The sequence below is a fragment of the Peromyscus leucopus genome, chromosome 15 (assembly GCF_004664715.2).
Source record: "Peromyscus leucopus breed LL Stock chromosome 15, UCI_PerLeu_2.1, whole genome shotgun sequence".
NCBI lineage: Eukaryota > Metazoa > Chordata > Mammalia > Rodentia > Cricetidae > Peromyscus > Peromyscus leucopus.
Genome location: NC_051076.1, coordinates 17,616,317 through 17,634,328, shown reverse-complemented (window position 1 = coordinate 17,634,328; position 18,012 = coordinate 17,616,317). Strand labels below are relative to the sequence as shown.

Below are 18,012 nucleotides of genomic sequence, written 5' to 3'. Positions count from 1 at the left end.
GAAGTGAGTACAGAAAAGACAACTGGGAAGGTGAGATGGGCAGACCTGATCCTTGAGGGTGAAGAGAGAATGAAGCTTCCGTTCTTTTCACAGTTTTAGTTCTAGTGTAGGTAAAGTGCATGCTTCATAAGTTAACACCGTTCTGACCGTGCTGATGGGAATGGCTGCAGTTCTTAATGTCTCCTCTGTGACAGTCACTGTGTTAGTTACTTTTCTTGGTGTTTTATGAGATAGATATTTTTACAGCTTAGGGAATAGAAGCATGGAGACAGCATTGAAGTTATTTACACAGTATACCAAAGCTGGGATTCAAACTCAAGTTGAAGCCTAAAGCCTGTGTTCTATCTAGTATATTTTGGTGTCCCCAAAATAGGACATTTATTCTACTTTGACTCTTTTTGTCTTGGGCCAAGGAAGACATCTTTTATGCTTATTCCTTGACAGGAAGTATGCAAGATGCTCATCCACATGCGTCACCCAGAGGTATACCACCACCTTGGTGTAGTGCCCCCTCGTGGAGTTCTCTTGCATGGGCCACCAGGCTGTGGGAAGACATTACTTGCTCATGCAATTGCTGGGGTAAGGCTAATTAGTGCTGGATTTTGATTTTTTTGTTGCTGTTTATTTTTCTCTGTGGTCAATTCCAGTTAGACCTGGTATCCTTATAGGAAGCAAATTGATAGTAAGAAATTTCTCTTCCTCCTTCTCTCCCTCTCTTTCTTCCTCCCACATCATCTTCCTCATTGTCTTTTTGTTGTTTGTTTGTTTGCTTTGTTTTTCAAGACAGGGTTTCTCTGTGTAGCTCTGGCTGTCCTGGAACTTACTCTGTGCACCCTGCTGGCTTTGAACTCAAAGAGATCTGCCTACATCTGCCTCCTGAGTGCTGGGATTAAAGGTGTGAGCCACCACTGCCTAGCCATTGTTGTTTTGAGACTAGGTTTCTCACTGAACCTGGATCACACTTGATTTGCCTAGACTGGCAAAGGACACTCCAGGCGTCATTTTTCACCCTGCCTGTGCTGGGTCTACAGATGTGGAGCCCCTCTGCCTGGCTTTTACATCAGTGGCATAGTTCTAGACTCAGGTTCTCATGCTGTAAGCACTTACAGACTGAGCCTCCCCAGCCCAAATTTGTTTTATTGACCTTTTTCATGATGATGTTTATGCTGGGTTTGTTGTTTTTAATGAATACGGTTATTTTGTCTGACAGAAATTTGGTGGGAAGTAAAATAGCATAAGTGCAAAAACTCTTTCTAAACACTTAGTTTACATTTTACTTCTCTTTTCCTTTATCCTAGTTGTTCTTAAAAGCAGGAAAATATGAAAAATAGTATTTTTTTTCTTGGAGTTAAATAATTTAAAATTTCTATTGTTAAAAGGCCCTTCTAAAATAGTTTCAAAAGATCACTTAAGCATGGTAATGTGCACCTGAAATTTCAGTTTTTTAGGACTAAGGCAGGATTGCAAGTTTAAAACTAGCCTACGCTTTAAATTTTGTAAAGTTCTTCCTTGTATGAACTACATTCACCCCTGTACCTACAAAAAGACATTTATTTTGCAGAGTAAAAAGCTAACAATCCTGATTGTGTCCTATGAAATTTTTCAGAAACTTACTTCATGGTAAAATGCAAAGTAATCCAAGGAACTTCAACTAGTGGAATGACATATTACTCTAATCATTCATAGAGCAAGCTCGCACTTTTTAAAGGAAGCTTGATTTGTCTTTCCAAAAATAAACTTATTTCATGGTCACTGTATAGCAGACCTTGGAACATAGTGTTTGCGTTCATGTGTTTGGGTAAACCCCAAGATTTCTTTTAAAGACAGTCTCATACTGTTAGTTCAGACAGCCTTGAACTCAAACCTTTGCTTTCCCAAATGCTGAGTGGCTGCTGCAATTGATGGTTAAATCCATAAACTTTTTAGTTTTTCGAGACAGTGTTTCTCTGTATAGCCTGGCTATCCTGGAACTCACTCTGTAGACAAGACTGGCCTCGAACTCTCAGAGACCTACCTGCCTCCACCTCCTGAGTGCTGGCATTAAAGGCATACACCACTTCCACCTGGATGACTTTTTTGTTTGTCTTTTTAGTTTTATTTATTGTATTATATTTGTGAGTGTTTTGCCTGCATGTATGTCTATATACTATGTGCATGTCTGGTGTCCATGGAAGTCAGAAGGGCTGTGGGATCCCCTAGAGCTGGAGTTAAGACCACCATGTGGGTGGTCATAACTGCTGAGCCCATCTCTTTAAACTTTTAAGTAGTGTTGGTCATTGTGCCCACACACAAAGATGAAATTCTTTAGATAAGTGTAGAGGCCAGAAAGATGGCTCAAAGGGTAAAGGTACTTTCCCCATGCTTGATGGCCCTGTGCTGAAACCAGAAACAACATGGTGGAAGGAGATTCCCCATGCTTGATGGCCCTGTGCTGAAACCAGAAGCAACATGGTGGAAGGAGATTCCCCATGCTTGATGGCCCTGTGCTGAAACCAGAAACAACATGGTGGAAGGAGAGAACCAGCTTTTACAAGTGGTCCTCTGACCTCCATGTGTGCACAATGGCACATATATGCCTGCACACACATACTTGCATGGGTGCACAATAAATAATAAATATATTTTTAAAACTTAAAAGCAACCTAATTTTGACAGGGCAGATTGGCTAAGAAAAATGTAGGAAAGTTAAATTGTGTTTAATCTTTGGTCATTCTTTTCATATTTGTACTCAGGAGCTTGATTTGCCAATTCTGAAAGTGGCTGCACCAGAGATTGTGTCAGGAGTTTCTGGAGAGTCTGAGCAAAAGCTCCGAGATTTATTTGACCAAGCTGTGGTGAGTCAACTGTTTCCTGTGCCCTCTTTTCACAGGCTGCATGCTCTCTTAGAGTTGGCTTTTCTGATGCTAGTATTTTTTATCTCACTCACTGACCTTTTGTAAAAACATCTAGTGGTAAAAAAATGTAAAGTGGATTTAATGATACAGAGTCTTGGTAAGTAATCTGTCTCATATGAAATCAAACATAAAGGTAATAAGTTTTGGCCCATCATACCTCGGAATTGAGTGTTCAAAACATCTTGTCCTTATGATACTTCATTCACTTTGTTTCTCCAGCTTATGTTTGACTAAACAACTTGCAAACAATATGAGACTTATCATACTTAGGCTTATACAAGCACTGTAAAACTCAAGAATAAATGCTTTTGATATGATTTGAGGTATGAAAAGGAAATTCACTTACCAGAGAGAAATTATAGCTAACTACAATTTCTGTCGTTAAAATTTAGAAGAGGATATTTGGATCCTATTGAAGTTATAGCTTCAGAATAGTACGGGGCTTTAAATGTCTGTTTTCTCATTAAGTAAGTTGAAGACCAATTCAGTGTCATCACATAGCATGTTGGGGAAGAGACCTGTCCACTCTACCCTGTTCCAAATTGTAACCTGTAAATATACCCAGTTTTCATGGGAGTTTCTGAGTGTTTAAATCAGAAGATTCATTTCTTTTCAGATGATGTGTTCCCATGTTGTCTAGCCTGGCCTTGAATTACTGGCCAAGCAACCTTCCTACCTCAGCCTCCCAAATGCTGTGATGATAGGTGTACACCATCATGCCCAGTTGAAAGATTTTTTTTTTTTTTTTTTTTTTTTTTTTTGGTTTTTTGAGACAGGGTTTCTCTGTGTAGCTTTGTGCCTTTCCTGGAACTCGCTTTGGAGACCAGGCTGGCCTCGAACTCACAGAGATCTGCCTGCCTCTGCCTCCCGAGTCCTGGGATTAAAGGCGTGCGTCACCACTGCCCAGTTGAAAGATTTCTTATAAAACCTTTAATGTTGTGTCTAGTATACAGCAAGAGTCCTATAAATGATGGCGTGCATACTTGAGCAGACATGCATCACCACTCTGACTAGAACTAAAAAGTGATGAGAAGTTTCTTTTCTTTTTTTTTTTAGATTTTATTTATTTATTATGTATACAGAAGAGGGCGACAGATCTCATTACAGATGGTTGTGAGCCACCATGTGGTTGCTGGGAATTGAACTCAGGACCTCTGGAAGAGCAGTCAGTGCTCTTAACCTCTGAGCCATCTCTCCAGCCGAGAAGTTTCTTATGCCGCGTTTCTTTCCCCACCTAACCCTTCCAGATGGGATCCTAAGTAACCCAGTCTGGCCTCAGACTTCTTGTGTAACTGTGGATGATTTTGAACTTACTATCTTCCTGCTTCCACCCCAGGGTTGAAATGACAGTTGTGTGCAAGCACACCGGGTTTAATTTTATCTCTTTATTTGCATCTAAAACATATAACGGCTCATAAACATCACTATTGTAACTACTAGAAGCTGATGTGAAATTAGGAGAGAAATGTATTTTAACAGCAATAATAAGTAACTATACATTTGTAATAAATAATAATGTAAGTTATAAGAATAATTAATTAATTTTTTAGAATCTCACTGTATAGCCCTAGCTAGCCTAGAACATACTATGAAGATCAGGCTGGCCCGAAACTTAAAGAGAGCCAGCCTTAGCCTTGCTGTGTTATGTCCCTGTGCCCAGCAAGAAAAATGTTTTCAGATGGGAAGAAGTAGAGGCGAGCTGCTGGGATTGGTATGTAGACTACAGTGAAATGGCATGTCTGGTACCAGGAGGGTCCAGAGAAAGGGTGAGATGACGGTGTGTGCATTTCTCTAAATGTGTATAAACGGTACACATAGTTGTATGTCTTCATTTCTCTTCTATTGCTGTGATAAGACGCCACGACTAAGGCAGCTTCTAGAAGAAATGGTTTATTTGGGGTTTACAGTTTCAGAGTTAGAGTTTGTGACCATCGTGGCAGGAAGCATGGCAGCAGGTAGACAGGCATGGCGCTGGCACGGAGCCGAGAGCTCACATCCTCATCCACAAGCAGGGGCAGACAAAGCTAACGGAGAGTGATCAGGGCTTCTGATACTTCAAAGTTCACCCCCGTGACACACCTCTTCCAGCGAGGCCACACCTCCTAATCCTTCCCAGACAGTTCACCAGCTGGGAACCAAGTATTCGAATATGAGTCCAAGTGTGTTGGGGGTGGGAGTGTGAGGGGGCATTCTCATTCAGATCACCATGGAGAATTTTGTATATATAGTAAAGACAATGGCAAATACAGATACAAAGATGAATAGCATATTTAGGTCGTTAGTTCTGTGCTGAGTGTCTGTAATCTAGTACTGAGCAAGTGCAAGTCTGATTCAGGTGTTGAATAGCACGTGGTCTTATACTTTCTTTCCCTGCCACTTCTTCCATAATCCAAGTGAATAACATAATCTTTGTCAAGCAAAATTAATTAATTAAAAATTAATCCCTTCCTTAGGCTAAGTTCTGATTATCATCATTTATTCTTTCCCATTTAGTTTTCCAGGTCACTGACAAAAAATAATGGGTTTGCTTTCTGAGACCTTTGCTCTATACTTTTACTTTTGTAACTGATCTAGCAGTCAGTCATAGGTGCTTTTGCAAACATTGTCATGAGGAAGATTGGGAAAGACAGCCAGTAGTGACAGCCCAAGCATCTGTCACTTTGGTGTCTTTTTGAGCTGACATTGTGTGACTTTTAACACAATAAATGTCTCTGTTTTGTCTATGGAGTGACTAAGTATAATTGAGGTTGTAAGCCTAGGTTTTTATTTTTCACTTAATCCTTATTACTTGTGTGTGTGTGTGTTTAGTAGTACTGACTGTGTTAGCCTCTTTGTTGTCACTGTTGTTGAGTTAGAATCTCAGTCTGTGTTCCAGGCCTCCCTCAAACTCACAGCGTTCCTCCTGCCTAGGTCAGTGCTGGGATTACCAGCATGAAACACTAGCTTGCACATTATATCCATTTTAAAGTGTACCACTCAGTGGCATTAAGTACTTCATTTTTTACTTTAAAGTTTTTTACTACATTTATTTATGGTGGTGGGGTGGTACGCATATGTGCCCAGGCACATGTATAAGTCGGAGGACAACTTGTGGGAATCTGTTCTCTCCTTTGATCCCCGGGATTAACCTCTGGTCACCCTTAGTGGCAAGCAGTCCTTACCCACTGAGACAGCCCTATACTTACATTGTGTAACAGTCATCACCAACCACCTCTAGAACTTTCTCATCTTCCCAGTTGGAATTCTCTAGCTGATTTATTTTTATTTTTATTTATTTATTTTTTAATAAGGTTTCTCTGTGTAACAGCTCTGGCTGTCCTTGAATACGTGTAGACCAGGCTGGCCTCAAACTCAAAGAAATCCGCCTGCCTCTGCCTCCTGAGTGCTGGGATTAAAGGCGTGCGCCACCACTGCCCACCTCAAGTTTATTTTTATGTATAAAAAATAAAGATCTGGGGACTAGGGATAGTTCAGTTCTTGGTTAAGAGCACTTACTGCTCTTGTAGAGACCAGCATTTGGTACCTAGTACCCACATGGTGGTTCATAATCATCTATAACTCCAGTTCTAGGGCATCCCACACCATCTTCTTGCCTCTGCTACACCAGGCGCCCATGTGGTACATACACATGCGTACAGACTAAACACTCAAACACTTCAAGAAATTTTTAAATAACATGAATTTTAAAAGCCTGAGACAACAACAACAACAAAAAAACCCCAAAGAGTTGATCACGTGTTAACTGAAATATTGAAACTTCATTATCTTTCCTTATTCAGTGTAGTCTTTGGGGCTGGGTGTATATAGTTCAGTAGTGGAGTGTCTGTCTTGTATGTGTGTAGCATGGGTTTGATGCCTAACATCTCAGAACACACTCTCTCTCTCTCTCTCTCTCTCTCTCTCTCTCTCTCTCTCTCTCTCACACACACACACACACACACACACACACACACCCCTCTGATAGTTTCAGTATAAGATAAATGGAAAAGTTGTGGAGGTGAAGGATGATGATTATACAAGAGTGTAAACATATGTAATGCCACTGAATTATACTTAAAAGTGGTTAAAACGATAAATTTTATAGAAACTTAAAAAAAGCTGTGGTGCTTCTTAAGACCTTCTTACAGCTGATTGAGAAATTTGGACTTTGTTTCTCTGTGTAGCCCTGGCTATCCTAGAACTTGATTTGTAGACAAGGCTGGCCTCAACTCACAGAGATCTTCCTGCCTCTGCTTTTGAGTGTTGTGATTCAAGATGGATGCCACCACCATCCAGCCAAATTTTGACATTTCTATGTTAGAGAAAAACTCATACCATTTAAGCAAACTTGGATTTTCTAGTTTGAAACTCAGTTTTATTTTGGTTTTGTGAAACAGGATCTCATCTAGCCAGTCCAGCTTGGAACTAGAAATGTTGCCTAGGATGTCCTAAGTGTTGATTGTTCCAAGAGCCAGAATTATTAGCATGTGCTACTATGCTTAGCTTAAAGCTTTTTAAATGTACTGCTTATATTCTGTAGCATACAAATATATCTAACTTAGAGAAGAATTGCAGAAGGTACTTCAGAAACCGTGAAGCATTCTGTTCTTTAAGTCATATCTACCAGAAGCATTTGTGTGAGCTGCTGCCTGCTTCGTGGTTGTTCTTTGAGGACTGGCCTTGAGCTGTAGATTCCTGAAGAATATGTAAACATTGGGTACCAATATAGAGAACTTATCTTATAGTCATATCTTTGTGGTGTTTTTATTTCTAGTCAAATGCACCCTGTATTGTTTTCATTGATGAAATTGATGCTATTACCCCCAAAAGAGAAGTCGCTTCAAAAGATATGGAACGAAGAATTGTAGCCCAGCTTCTAACCTGCATGGATGGTCAGTTTAAAATAATGAATTTATTTTAAGATAGTATATTTCTGAAAATAATGCAAGTCATACAAGCATGTATGAACCATTTAAATAGTGAATCTCATAAAACAGTCTTTTTTGTAAAAGATTTTCCAGTCATTTCAAATTGTGTTGAACTGTGTGTGTATGTATGCATATATGTGGGTGCACATGTATGTGCCAGGAGTGTATTCATGTGTGTGTGAGAAGGGAGTCCAGAGGGCAATCTCAGATATCATTATTTAGGAGCCATCATTAGTTTAATTGGCTTGGTGCTTGCCAAATGGGTCAGGCTGCCTGGCCAGTGAGCCCCAGGGGTCTGCCTGTTTCTACCTCCCCAGCACTGGGGTTACAGTGTGCCACATTATATGCTTTTTTTTTTTTTTAGTTGATGGGGAAAATGTCATTTATTTCTGTAAGTAATTGTGAAAGGAGAATTTTATACTGCAGTTACCAATTCCTGGCTGCTCATTTCATCAGATTTTCATGTTGGGGGTGGGGAGGGCATTTTTTTTTTTAAAGTGGGTTCTGGGAATTGAACTCAGGACTTCATACTTGCGAACCAAGCACTTTTCTACCTGAGCCGTCTCCGCATCTCTGTAGTAATTGAATTCGCATTTACTAATATATTGTTTTGCTTTTGCTGTCTATGATTTCAGGGTTGCATAGTACCTACTGTTGTTCCTTAAGAGTATCTTCGGGAGAGAAATGTTAAAATTTTAATGCATTTATATTTATGTCTTAAAAAAATATTTTTACTTTTGGCCTGGTGTGGTGGCAGGTGCCTTTCATCCCAGCACTTAGGAACAGAGGTAGGTGGATCTGTGAGTGTGAGGCCAGACCAGTCTACAGAGTAAATTCCAGGACAGCCAGAGCTACAAAGTGTCTCTATCCACCCTTCCACAAAAAAAATATTTTAAGTATGTGTATGTGTGGGGTGGTTTGTATGTGTGAGTGCATTGCCTGTGGAGGCCTTAAGATCCCTTTCAGTTACAGGTCATTTTGAGCCCCTAAGCCTGGGCAGTTGAAACCAAACTAGGGTCCCCTGGAAGAATAGTATGAGATCTTAACTGCTGAGCCATCTCTCCAACCCTGTGTTTATCTCTTTTAACTGTTAGCAATATTCTTTAAGTTTACTATGCAAATTAGAACATTTTTACCAATGTTTCCATATAGAGTTTGAGGAAAACCTGGGCTGTATAGTGAATTATAGTCCAGCTAGGGATATATCATGAAAACAAACAAAAACAAGAAAAGAAATAGCACATGTTTTGGTATCATATTCCTGTAATCTATTATCCAAGCACATATAAAACTGGGACAGGATAATTGCCATGAGTTGTTATAGGCTAGGCTGAGTTACATAGTGAATTTCAGGCCCAGCTTGGTCTACAGAGTGAGACCCCTATCTCAAAACAAAACAGAAGAAAAAAGTACAAAAGGAAAGTTAATTTGAAATATCACATAACATAATATGTATTATGTTTCTTATGGTGCCAAATTACAAATCACTTGTGTTTTAACTTTTGTGCAGTGCCAGGGATTGACCCTGGATCTTGACGTGTGCTCTGAAAGCTCTCAGCCATTGAATTACACCCACAGTACCCTATGCTGTTTTATTTTCATCTTAATTTTGTTGCCATGTTTTTGAGGCCTCTACTCTTAAGAAAAGCTTTTCATAGATTCTTGCTAATCAAATAATAGATCCATTATTTACAATGTGCTTAGCATTTGAAACCATGTCATTTCCTGTAAGGCCGTGTAATCTAGACTCTCTCCTGTTTAATTCTGGTTCAGCTGACAGAATATTTATGAAAGATAAAACTGATAGAATACTTGGGAAAGATAAAATTTAAGCCCTGCATTCTGTTCATTTCTAAAAATTTATCCCTAAAGTAAGCCAGAGCTGCATGGGATGTTCTGTACCACTCTCTGGTTCTCCCTCAGCCTTGTGAGCCAACATTGCTGTCTTCCTCACCCCCACTGCTGGACCACTCACGTGGTCTGCCTGTGCATTGCATGTGCCCCTGTGTGCTTTCACTCATGCTGGTCTCCAGAACGCCAGTAACTTTAGCTCTGCTTATAGGAACCACCTTGCCGGGCAGGCTTTCCTGAAGTATTTGTTTCTTTGAAGCCTCCATCATCCCCCTGCCTTGTTCTATTACAGTGTTCAATTTATTCTGATTGTTATTAAACTTCTTGAAACTTGTCTTATACTGTGTTTCCTTAATTATACACTTCATATTCCTCAGTAGACCGCATTGCTGGTAGAAAGGCAGTCACGCTTCCACTGTATTAGACAATAAATATTTTAAAGTATTTATATATCAAAGTACACAGATTCTCTCTAACCTTTAAATGACTTGGGTAAACATTGCTGTCCTCAAATGTCAGATGATTTGTCTCTCCTCTTTTATGTCTGCTTCTCACTAGATCTGAACAACATGGCAGCTACAGCTCGAGTCCTAGTTGTTGGAGCTACTAACCGACCAGACTCATTGGATCCTGCCTTGAGACGTGCAGGAAGGTTTGACCGAGAAGTATGCCTGGGTATCCCTGACGAGGCTGCCAGAGAAAGGTATATTCTTATAGAATGGTGGTGTTTGCATGCCACTGTGCTAGCTGAGCCACGGGTTTTGAGAAGAATAGTAAGAACTACTATGTAGTGTTCGTTCCGCTTTAGTGCGCTCTACCTCTCGTCTTTCCCTCGTCCCCCACCTCCCACCTCCCTGGTTGGGAGTTGAACTAAGAGCTCCAAATGTGTTGGCAAGCATCCCACCAATGAGCTGTATTTCCAGACTCTCTTCCCCTTTTCTCTCTCTAAGACTGGGGCGGGGGGTGGGGGGGGGGCAATGCTTAACAAAACAACTCACTCATCAATAGGACATTTGTTTTAGGTTGTTCATTAGTGATAATCGTGTTTATTGATTGCTATTTGTCTGATATTCTTAATGGAGTATGTGGTTTTTTGGGTTTTTTTTTTTTTTTTTTTTTGAGACAGGGTTTCTCTGTGTAGTTTTGGTGCCTGTCCTGAATCTCGCTCTGTAGACCAGGCTGGCCTTGAACTCACAGAAATCTGCCTGGCTTTGCCTCCCGAGTGCTGGGATTAAAGGCGTGCGCCACCACCGCCCAGTTTTAATGGAGTATGAGTTTTAGTTGGCTCACCAGCTGAGGGGCAGTGTCTGTACCTCTGGAGTAGTGTGGTGCCATCTGGTCCACCAGTTAAGTCGGAGTACCATTTCACTAGTCTGCCCAAGGCTGTGGGTCTCATTAAAAAGATGCTAATGAATGCTGCCTAGTGATTGGTGTGGAAAGAGCAAAGAACTTACACCAAGAACCAAAAAAGAATGGTAGCCAGAATGACTTAAGTAACCTTAAGGTAGTGGAGTGAAATCTAGTGAATTAAGGTTGTAAACTGTCACATTTATAATGGTTTTTTGTGGTAGTTGTGATACTACAATAATTACTAGCTACTTTTAGGAAAAGTAATAAATAATGAAAGGAAATCATTGCCTTAGAGGAAAGAGGGACAGGTGAAGAATGTGGTCAGAAAGCACTGTGTGTGGAAGGCTCAGCCGTAGATCTCTGCTGTCCTTTCCTTCTTCCCAAGGTGTTTTTGTTTTGTTTTGGTTTTTGGTTTTTTCGAGACAGGGTTTCTCTGTGTAGCTTTGCGCCTTTCCTGGAACTCACTTTGGAGACCAGGCTGGCCTCGAACTCACAGAGATCCGCCTGCCTCTGCCTCCCGAGTCCTGGGACTAAAGGCGTGTGCCACCACCGCCCGAAAGTTGTGGGTTATTGGTTAAGCTGTTTAACATTGTCTTCCCAAGGTTTGATGTGACGTCCTTTTTCCTTATTCACAGGGCGGTGGTGGTGCATGCCTGTAATCCCAGCACTCAGGAGGTAGAGGCAGGCGGATCTCTTGAGTTCGAGGCCAGTCTGGTCTACAGAGAGAGTTACAGGACAGGCTTCAAAGCTATACAGAGAAACTCTGTCTCGAAAAAGCTAAAATAAAATAAACAGTTTCTAAGATGTTGACTTCATAATTTGTATAGATAATAATTATGTTCATATGTATTCTTCAAACAGCTTATTAATTATCAGTTTGTTTACTAATACTTTTATATCTCCAGCAAAATAATAATATTCATTATTTCATCTTTATTTATGAAGTGTAGAGCAGCTGAGCAAAGTGGTCCGTGCCTGTAATCTCAGAGCTGTGAGTCAATGCAGAAAGTAATTCCAGCTTTGCTTCATAGTGTCCTCATGCCAAGCTTTAATTTATATGAAAGTAATTAAAAAGGTCGCTTACTTTATGTGTAAAATATTAACAGTGGTTTAGCGTTAGACTTGTGGAGATTGAATTAATGTAACTTAGCACAATGTCTTGACACAGAAAAAACTGAGCACTGAGGGTTGCACTCAGAATCTTGCACCGAGCTTCATGAGTGCTTTCTTTCTCACTGAACTTTGCCCCAGCCCTAGAAAAGAAGTTTTAGGGTAACTTGATAGTTTCCTTTTCCTTAAAAATCTTTCAAGATTTTATTTAATGTGTATCTTGCATGCGTGTATGTCTGTGCACCACATGCATGCCTGGTGCCCATGGAGATCAGAAGAGTGCATCAGATCTCCTGACCCTCAAACTCAGATCCACCTGCCTCTGCCTCCCGAGTGCTGGGATTTTAGGCATGCGCCAACAACTACCCCATCAGTACTCTTCCATGTTTATAACTGGTGTTTATGTAACTCGTTTGTTTTCTACATTTTCTTTTTTTCTGAGGATTTTTTTCCTTCTCCATGTGTAATGTGTGTTTGTTTTGGTCTGTGTTATATTTATGTACCTGAGGAACTGGGAAGTAAATGCAAAATAACAGTACTTGGTGTGTAGTTAGTCTGATCAAGCTGTAGGATTATTGTCTTTTCTTCCCTTTCTCTCTTTCCCTCTTCCATCCCTCCTTCTCTTCACTTTTTCATAGATTAAATATATGTGTTGAATCTTTTTGGATTTTTTCAGAAAAGGATCTGCAGACAGCACTGTGGTGCTCTAAGTCTGTGTACTGACCCTCTGATGGGAGCAAGCTGAGGAGGCTGAAGAATAATATGCACTGTAGACACTGACAGTCTGTTTTCCTAACATACTGACATTCGTAGCCCACAAACTTTGAACTTTTCACTTTCCTGGAATTCTGGTTGAAAGGGTGGAGTCCATGCCCACATGTTGTTACTGTACTTATGCAGATTTTCAGGTGATTTTGTTTTTGACTTCGGTGCTGTATTTCTGGCCTACCACTTGACAGCGACAATTCTGAGTCTTTGGTGTTCCAGCAAGCAAATTGCCTTGCTTCTCATTATTACACCTCTTTGGGAAGAAGAGTTATTTATATTTTGTTTCCTCTACTGAGTTGTTTACTACTTTCTGTTCATCTTCTTTCTTCATAATTTGTGTCAGGATTACAGACAATCACACACTTATTAATTTTTAATGTATAAATCAGTGCTTCAATAAATAAGTAAGTAAGAATATACAGAAAAGTGCGAGGAGGTGAGCAGATACCTGTGAGTTCAAGCCTAGCCTGAGCTAGTGCTAGGCTAGCCAGGGTTACAATCTTATACAAGTATGAGCACTTCTTTGCATATAATCCATCCTAAAGGCTACAGGCTTAGGAAATGGTAGTACTTTAAAGGGCTTTTAAAAATAAAGTCTAGCTCCATTTAGTTGTCATTTTAAAAAATTGAAAAATCAAAATTAGAAGCTGCTTGGGGAGGTGGGGGCTGGAGAGATGGCTCAGCAGTTAATAGCTCTGGCTGCTCTTCCAGAGAACCCAGATTCAGTTACTAGTACCTACATGGCATCTCACAACTGCCTGTAACTCCAAGATCTGACACCCTTATACAGACATGCATGCAGGCAAAACATCAATGCACATAAAATAAAAATAATAAATTGTAATATAAATTATTTTATAAATTATAAAAAAGAAAAAGAAAGAAAAGAAGCTGGGTGTAGTGTCATGTACCTGCACCTCAGGTTCTTCTATTGAGGAAGCTGAGGCAGGAAGATCACTTGAGCTGAGGGCTCAATTAGCCAAGACAACATGAGAAGAACCCCCATCTCTTAAAATAAATGACATTGACACATATCATATTGTCAGTTGGCCCTAACAGATTTTTTTACATGTACAGTATAGGGTCTGAACAACAGGAAATGATGTTAGCCTATCATGGTGGCATGCATCTGTAATCCTAGTACTTGGGAGGTAGAGGCAGGAGGATCAAGAGTTCAAGGCCATCCTCCATTATGTACAGAGTTTGAGACCACCTTGAGTTGCATGAGACCCTGTCTCAAAATCCAAACCCCTGCAATTGTTGGATGTTTGAAATATCATTATGAAAACTTCATTTTGTACAATGAATATATGCCTGCAAAAGATGACTTTTAGAGCTTGACATGAAGAAACATGGCTTTAATTCCAGTTTAGAGGCAGTCTGTGAGTTTAAGGTTAGCCTGTTGTACATATATAAGTTACAGGCAAGCTACACACTAAAACCCTGTTTTAAGGGGAAAAAACAAACTTTTGGTGCTAAATAGAAGTATGATTTGAGTGTGGAGGTTTCTTTTTCTGATAAGCACATGTTTTATTTGCTCTGAAAGTATCCCCATAAGCTATTTCCTCTACAATATTGGGAAACACTTAAAAGTGAATTTAAAAGAAAACAGTAACAACAACAACAAAAAACAAAACAAAAAAAAACTGCTTATATTCTTCATAATGCATAGATAGCATAGTTCCCAGTAAGCAGATATTTGGCATAAGCTTTTCTGGATAAAGTTGGGCATGTAGTAGTGACTAAGCATTTACTGAGTGAATGATTTGTTTCATCTTATATAACATTTATTATGATCCCATCAATAGGGATTAATATAGTATGATATTTCAAATAAATACAGTTAGGAATTTGCTTTTACTTTTAGACTTGGAGTCTAAATGTTTTAAACTGTCGTTTCTACAGAATACTTCAAACTTTGTGCCGAAAACTGAGACTTCCGGACACTTTCAATTTTTGTCACTTAGCACACCTAACTCCGGGCTTTGTCGGTGCTGATCTGATGGCACTTTGCCGAGAGGCAGCCATGTGTGCAGTCAATAGGGTCTTAATGAAGCAGCAGGAGCAGCAGAAGAGTCCTGAGATAGAAACTTTGCCCCCTGAAGGAGGCCAGGAGGAGAGGAAGGGGACCGAGCCCACTTCTGGAACCCAGGTGCTCTCCAGTGCTCTTGCTCTCTCTCTTTATTTTATCGTTATTATTTTTTTTCAAGACAGGGTTCCTCTGTAACAGCTCTAGCCGTCCTGGAACTCACTCTATAGACCAGGCCTCAAACTCACAAAGATCCACTAATGCCCATCATAAGGAAGGTTTTCTAATCTAAAAATATATTCACAGATATGCTAGAAATACTTAAAATTTCCCAATTTCCAGTTAGATAACTGTATTTTCATGCACAGACTAGCAGATGCTGTAAACTTTCTGTCAGTTCAAGATGCATTTTATGGGCTTTACCACATGATTCTATTAAGTAGGGCTGTATTTTATTTCATTTTTATTGTAGATTTTATTGTTTTATGTGTATCAGTGTTTGCCTACGTGTGTATATGTGCAGGCATGTGTGCTTATTGCCCACAGAAGTCAGAAGAGAGCTTCTGATCCCCTGGGACTGGGGTCACAAATGGTTGTGAGCCACTTGTTGGTGCTGGGAATTGATCCCAGGTCCTCCATGAGAGTAGTAAGTATTAACCACTGAACCAGCTCTCCAGCCCTAGAGCTATATTTTAAAACTTACTTTGTTCAATTTAACTTTAATATGAATTTAGGTCAAACTTGGGGCTTACTTTAATCCAAGTTTGACTTCTTTATTATTAGTAAGTATTTATTAGGAATGCTTCTAAGTGCTAGATACAGCAATGAAAAATCAAGTTCTGCATTTAAAGACCTTGGTAGAATGAGACTACAGAGAAATAAAAGCACTATAAATATCAGAATTTATTGAATAATAATACATTCGCAAGGTATGGTGTGGGTTTTTTGGTTGTTTTTTTTTTTTTTTTTTTTTTTTGTTTTTTTTTTAATTTATGTGTACAAATGTTAGCTTGCATGTATATCTATGCACTATATTCATGCCTGGTATCTGAGGAGACCAGAAGAGGACATTGGATCCCTTGGAACTGGAGTTACAGACAGTTGTGAGTTGCCATGTGGGTGCTGGGAATTGAACTTGGGTCCTGGACAATAGTAGCCAGTGTTTAGCCATCTCTCCAGCTCCAGTGTGGTGGTTTTAATGGCAGCAGTTTGCTGCATAATCTTCCCTACCTTGATAAACTGGCTGAGTCAAGCATACGTTCTTTATTTTAATCTTCGTTACTAGTATTACCTTTCCTAGCACAAAGAGCACAGTTAAATATACCAGTATCATAGACAGATATGTATAGATGGTGGTTATAGAATGAATTAAGAGCTAAAACAGGGGCTAGAGAGATGGCTCACTGGTAAAGAGCTCTTCCAGAGGATCTGGGTTCAAATCCCAGAACCCATATGGCAACTCTCAATTGTCCATAACTTCAGTCCCTGAAGATCCAACACCCTCTTCTGGCCTCTGTGGGCACCAGACATAACACATGGTACACACACTTACATGTAGGCAGAACACCTATCCACATGAATTAATCAAAGAAATTTTCCCAGGCAGTGGTGGTGCACATGTTTAATCCCAGCACTCAGGGAGGCAGAAGCAGAGATCTCTGTGAGTTCAAGGCCAGCCTGGTCTACAAATCAAGTTCCAGAACAGCTAGGGCTACACAGAGAAACCTTGTCTTGGGGTTGGGGATGAGGATGGGGGTTTGTTTCTATCCCTTAGTGTTCTTCACAAAGCAAGAAATCTGCCTTTGAAGTTTAAGATTCATTGGCCTAGGAAAGTTGCCTACTGTGTATTTGATTGGTAAGGCATTAGAGACCTTATAATGAATTTATATTGTTGCCACAGTAACTTTTCTTAAGTCAGCTGTTTTATGAATATATAGATGTGAATTGATGAAATGGATACTGGCCAACTGCCTCTGTTTGCATTATCTAACCCTAGTTTAAGCTTTAGAAATGTATTTAATATAAAATTAATCGCTTCTCTCTCCCTCTCTCTCTGACTGTGTTGGCCTCCAAACATATATTCACTGAGGATGAGTTTGAGTGGCATGGGCCACTAATAATTGTCCTGGAAATTATATTTATATATCTTGATTATAATAGATTTATCTTTATTTAACCAAATATAGGATCTACTTAGAATGAATTAATATATCTTAGGTAAAGGAGAAATTATTACAATACATAGAAGTTCATTAAATTCAGTATAACTTAGGGAATCTTGGAATAATTATTTAAATTATATGTAACTTTGTGGTTCACACTTTTTCCCTTTAACTGTTGTCTTAAAGGATGAATTGCAAAGGCTGTTGAGGTTGCTAAGAGACCAAGATCCCCTCTCACAAGAACAGATGCAAGGACTATGCATTGAATTAAATGATTTCATTGTTGCTCTAGCGGAAGTCCAGCCTTCTGCCAAAAGGGAAGGCTTTGTAACTGTCCCTAATGTGACATGGGCCGATATTGGTGCCCTGGAAGATATTAGAGAAGAGCTCATAATGGCAATATTGGTAGGTACATCCGCTATCAGTGTCATTGCATTGGTCATGAGTTAAGATCTAGGAAAAAAACCTGCATGCATGTCTACCAGATTATATTATTTAAAAAAAATTTTTACTTAATTCTTTATTTTATGTGTATGAGTGTTTTGCCTGTATGTATATGTGGGTACGTGTACATGACTAGTACTGGCAGAGGTCAGAAAGTATCAGATCCTCTGGAACTAGATTTATAGATTGTTGAGAACCACCTCTTGTGTATGCTGGGAAATGAACCCAGGTTCTCTGCAAGAGCAATAAATGCTCTTAACCACAGAGCCATCTCTATTGCCCCCGAATACATCTTTTAAAGTACAGTTTTACTGAGGTACAATTCAAATATTATAATAGGAAATTTAGCCTCTGTTGTCCTCTTTTTTAAGTCTAAATGTTCCACCAATGAGATGCTTTTCTCTTGAGACATTTCATACTTGTTATTTTGGTTATGTTTGGTTACTATATAGTGAGTTTAAAAAAAAAAAAAAACAGGTTTCATTCAAGACCAATTT

At 39.6% G+C, this 18,012-nt stretch overlaps 1 protein-coding gene across 2 annotated transcripts in view; it reads left to right on the top strand.

Annotated features, from left to right (window-relative positions):
- Positions 1-17,559, top strand: part of LOC114690622 (nuclear valosin-containing protein-like) — a 32,094-nt gene extending 14,535 nt beyond the window's left edge. For both annotated transcript variants that reach the window (XM_037211176.1, XM_037211175.1), the window contains 6 exons: positions 445-579; positions 2,733-2,834; positions 7,648-7,765; positions 10,211-10,355; positions 14,786-15,032; positions 17,258-17,559. In XM_037211176.1, the coding sequence (XP_037067071.1) occupies positions 445-579; positions 2,733-2,834; positions 7,648-7,765; positions 10,211-10,355; positions 14,786-15,032; positions 17,258-17,521 (1,011 nt within the window). In that variant the 3' untranslated portion in view covers positions 17,522-17,559. The remainder of the gene's footprint in view (positions 1-444; positions 580-2,732; positions 2,835-7,647; positions 7,766-10,210; positions 10,356-14,785; positions 15,033-17,257) is intronic.
- The last annotated feature ends 453 nt before the right edge of the window (positions 17,560-18,012 follow it).